The following is a 5,018-nucleotide window of genomic DNA, read 5'->3' as shown; positions in this document are numbered from 1 at the left end:
AATTTTAACATTGAATATTATTTATGATTTTACCTTTATACACAAGTGCCAAAAACACAATAATATTATAAATATACACAAAATGATAAATGGAGGTAGAAATTTTGGAGAATTCAGAAGTAGATTTTGTTGCATTTTAAATATAGGTAAATGTAGTCAACTTTACTTGAGAAAAAAGAAAAATGATTCTTGCTCAAAATCTTTCATAGATAAAATCATCTCTAAATTTAAAGGAATTTTTTAGACAAAATTCTGAAAAATGAAGGTGTTAAATTAGGTTTAACAACCTAAAACAATTGAAGTTTCATGACTTGATTGTCATTGGGCCTAGGATCATAAAACCAGGCCTGGAAATAGAATGGAGACATTCTAATTTGTTCAAATCTGTTCAGTTATTTTATCCATCTGTTTAAAATAATGACTGACAACAACAACATGAAGTTTATTACTGGAGAGTTCTGAATTTCATAGTTACAACACATCTAATGTTGGTCTTATTCATAAGAGAAATGAGTAGGAAGTATTTTTTTTAAATATTTTAGTTTTCACAGTTCTTTTATAAATATTTTGCATTTCCTTGGTGTTAGTAAAATACAACAATCGGTCACTTATGACAGCATATAAAATTATCACTATTAAAATTATAAATACATAATACATGCCATAACACACACACACACACCCTAGAGAAACATAAACCTTTAAATCCACTCTTTAATTTAAGGAAATCATTGAATCCCCTCTTAAAACTCCTGTAAAGTCCCAGTCTCCACTAATCACAACAGCAACTCATTCCATAAGTCTATCAACCCATTGGAAAAATAAAACTGATTTATCTCCAGCCTTGCTTTCTTTTACAAATCGTAAATTTCTGTCCCCTCATCCTAATTTCTTCAGAATCCTATGATCAGTTGTCACACTAAATTTCTTTGCACCTCTTTTTATTTATGACTGTAATTACCCCTGCTAGTCATGTTAATAGGTTAAATACAACTCTTTCTGTAAAAGTTTTGATGATCTACAACTTTTACCCAGTTATCTAATTAGAAAGAGCAATTAATCAAATTAATACTGAAAAAAATAACACACAAGTGCATAGTATTTGAATACAAATGTGATTAAAATTATTTTCCCATGACTTTTCCAAAAACACATTCTACAGGATTTTCAAGCCTGAATTTATAATTGTGCATTTTAAACTTTTCAGGTTTGTAAGAATCTGTGCAAACCCTGTAACAACAATCTTTTGCTTTCTCGCATAAAACCATCCTACAGTCCAATTAATTAGTCTTTCCACAACCCCTATCAACATTATTTTGTTAGATAATCTTCTGTGTTGCACCTTATCAACAGTTTTTTTAAAATCCAAGTACACCAAGTCCATACTATTTCCATTATCCAGATAAAATTTTTTTTAAAATGTTATTTGTTAACAGATTAGTAAGGCAAAATTTTCCTTTTGCGAATCCGTGTTGACTTTCTTTGACGATATCCTATTTTACTAAACGATTTTTACAAAGCTTCGTTACAAGACTCACTAGAATTTTTCCCACTACAGAAGACTAACTGGCCAAAAATTTCAGGTCAACTCTTATCACTCAATCTAAAAATGGGAGTAACGTTAACAACTCTACAATCCTCAGACACCAACCCACTTTCTAGTGACCTACGAAAAATGAAAAACAGAAAAGTCTACAACTCTGAGGAAACCTTGTCTGGTCCTTTATTTTTTCTCTCAGTCTTCCTGTTTATAAGATTGAAGTCAATATTTATCAGAGAATGCTATGTGTCAGAATTATTGCTAATATCCTCTCTTGTAAAAATAGAAGAGAAAAAACATTTGTAGGCTTAGCCATCTCAGTATTCAACAAAAACTTTGTCATCAGCATACTTTAAGAACCCAATCAACATTTTGAGAGTTTATTTAAGTTCAATATATTGAGAAACATCCTTGTTATTAGTTTTCACATCATCAACTCTTTCTTATAAGCCCTTTTTTTATTTTATTTATTAATCTCTAGCTTTCCTATATTTATGTTAATCTTACATCCTATCTGCAATATACCAAGTTTTATAATCTGCTCAAGGTAACACACAGTAAGTAATTATATCCATATTTTCATTAAATTCAAACTACAAAACAAACCTTATCAGAAGCTTCAGGATTATCAGGATTTTTGTCAGGATGGTACCTGAGTGCCAACTGGAGGGGGAAAAAAATGAAGAAAAATACAATAACAAAAATTTTAAATTTATAATGGATATTGGTACAAGAACTTATTATTAATCACAGAACTATTTAAAAGGTGTCAAAAGATGTAGTAAGTTCTAGAGTGTATATATTTTTCCACATGTTTTTGGTCATTTGCATCCTTTTTTTTTCCCATTTTGACCGCTGAGTTTCACTTTTAGGCAGAATAAAAGTTAAATCTTTACGGAGTTGTTTTAATCATAGTTAAATAACAGGGATAATGTTTCAAAAACTTGGAATTCATAAACAAATTTTTTGAAAGAGAAAACACATTACAAAAAAGCCAAAATCATTGTACAAGTTGAAATAGCATAACATCAGAGTTTTACTGAACCTATTGTAACTCTTTTCATGCATTACAAAAAGAAGTTAAACACAATTAGGCTTAACATTTAAAACTTGAACAATAATTATACAAATTTGTTCCATTAGCAATGATTGTACAGCTACACTGATACACTTATTAAGTTCTCTGCCAAAGGTTTATTAGGAAAAGATATTAAATTAAAATTATGTATATTTAGTTCTTAGAAAATAAGTTTAATTCAATAAATATGCAAAATAAAATATTTTAGTTTTACATTAAACGTATTTTCAAAGAGTGATAAAAATTAAGCCAAAACTCAAATTTACTGTAGGTATGAGATATTTATGGTAGTGTTAATAAATGTCTTCTTATGTTAACATTTATTGATTAGAATATTTTGTTCTTCATAATTTCATCTTTTATTTTTTGGAATAAAACGTTACGCCCAATAACACGTGAACAATTTACCAAACATACGTTTTATGTATTTTTTTTAAAATGGACAAAATTTTAATATAAAACAATAAGAGGGTTCAGATTTATTAATTCAATACTATAAGTTGTTATAATATTATGATAATATATCAATGTGATAATATTATAAAGCTCATGTGATATCTTTGGTCACTAACTATATGACTACTTAATCACCAAAGAATAACTCCAACAATCGTATCTACTTACAAAAAGAAAAAAATTACTGAGGTTATGATCTAACATGCAAGTATTAGTGTAGATATACAAAAATAACATGTTGGAAATACAGTATATAATTATACAAACCCTTCGATATGACTTCTTGACATCTTCAGGCTGGGCATCTTTAGAAAGCTCAAGAACCTGGTATAGGGATTCTCCCTTAGTGCTGAAATATAAAAACACTATAGATTACAGGTGCAAAATACAAATACTCCTAATATTTTAGAAAGATTTAGCATTAAATATCCAAATGATATTAAAATATTAGAAGTGTAATTTAGTCATTTTTTACTACACATAATTTTTGTAAGTATAAATTTAGATATGTTTTTTAATAAATTTTGATTGTTTTAAAAAAATATATATATATCTTAAGACATATATTTCAAGACTGTACAAAAATTATTTTACCCTTTCACTAGCCAGTTAATCTTTATTGAACTTAATGTTTACTTGCTAGCTATCCTAGAGAAATTTTCAATTGTAAAAATGATGAAAAAAAAAGTCCAAATTAATATGTAAAATGACAAAACTGTGTCAAACTTCATACATACAAATGGTGAAACTATGGCTATTTATAGGTAAGTATGGTGAAACCAAATTAAAATTTGTATGCAAAAATAATTAAATTATGTCCATATTTATATTTTAATGACAGTTGAAACTACCAATCATTTTACTTTCTGTAGGCTTGTATTCTTACTTACACCAGACAAATTAACTTATTTGCAGCTGTTAAGATATTTGGTCATCAATTATTTATAATACAATTCAACTGCAAAATAAAATTCCAGTGTAAATATACAAAAAGAGAAGATTTAACTTTTAAAAAAATTAAAGTGCTTATAATACTTAAAACAAACCTAAAATAATTAAAATATGCCCAGTAATAACCGAAATGACTAGATTTTTAGTTGTAAATTTATTTTTACAAAACAAATACAAGTCTTGAAAAGGGAAAAACAAAACAAAAATAAGGTTAAATACAGAAAGAATGCCCATTAGATGATCAAATAATGTTTCTTGAATTTATGTTCAAAGTCTTCAAAATTATACATTATTGCTCAGTGAATAAATATCACAAAAGAGAGTAGGCATAAAAAGTGAGGAAACAGAAAGTACAGTAGTCCTTAAACTTAACAATAATATTTATTTAACTTATCCTGTATCAGATGACATGATGACAGAAGTCATTGTTCACCAAATGATGCAACACATATTATCATCACATATTTGATTAAAATTCTAGCTGTTATCAGCCCAGTTGGCTTTGCATCAGTGCTATATGTAACATTAGTGAAACATAATCAAGACACAGGAGTAACAGTTTAGAAATTTTCCACATTCTGTAGCTCAGACTGTGGTAATCCAAACTATCACATATTTTCAGTGGATGTGCTCTACTAGCCCCTTACTTCACATACCAAATTTCAAGGGAATCCATTAAGAAATACACGAGATATAAAATCTCCAATTCTGACTGAATTTCTTCCCATTTTTCCTTCTTCTCACCCAAAGTATGGAAATTTATTTGACAGAAAAACATCCTTAAGTTTCATGTGATATTAACTTAAGCAATTAGCAGAAATAATGATGTTTGATACAGCTGTACTGAGTGCATGCAGGTGATGACAAGAAACTGTTAATCTAGTCTCCATGACATTACCATAAAGGAAGTTATTTATACTGTTTTAGACAGGAAAACTACCACCATATATTTTAAAGAATCTGGTTGGTTCTGTAAAGTATAGGTCTGTTCCG

At 28.2% G+C, this 5,018-nt stretch overlaps 2 protein-coding genes across 7 annotated transcripts in view; both read right to left on the bottom strand.

Annotated features, from left to right (window-relative positions):
* Positions 1–5,018, bottom strand: part of LOC106461028 (dnaJ homolog subfamily C member 5-like) — a 23,323-nt gene that overhangs the window by 12,107 nt on the left and 6,198 nt on the right. For all 6 annotated transcript variants that reach the window (XM_013920811.2, XM_022388095.1, XM_022388098.1 and 3 more), the window contains exons 3-4: positions 3,342–3,423; positions 2,147–2,203 (exon numbers count right to left, since the gene is read on the bottom strand). In XM_013920811.2, coding sequence (XP_013776265.1) covers positions 2,147–2,203; positions 3,342–3,423 — 139 coding nt within the window. The remainder of the gene's footprint in view (positions 1–2,146; positions 2,204–3,341; positions 3,424–5,018) is intronic.
* The window catches only part of LOC106461019 (hippocampus abundant transcript 1 protein-like), a 43,698-nt gene continuing 42,295 nt past the window's right edge, over positions 3,616–5,018 (bottom strand). The window contains exon 14 of the transcript XR_002610943.1: positions 3,616–3,627. The gene's annotated coding sequence lies outside the window, so the exon portion shown is untranslated. The remainder of the gene's footprint in view (positions 3,628–5,018) is intronic.

The sequence above is a fragment of the Limulus polyphemus genome, unplaced genomic scaffold (assembly GCF_000517525.1).
Source record: "Limulus polyphemus unplaced genomic scaffold, Limulus_polyphemus-2.1.2 Scaffold36, whole genome shotgun sequence".
In the NCBI taxonomy this organism is placed as follows: domain Eukaryota; kingdom Metazoa; phylum Arthropoda; class Merostomata; order Xiphosura; family Limulidae; genus Limulus; species Limulus polyphemus.
The sequence above is the reverse complement of the archived record's forward strand: the minus strand, read 5'-3'. Positions and strand labels throughout refer to the sequence as shown.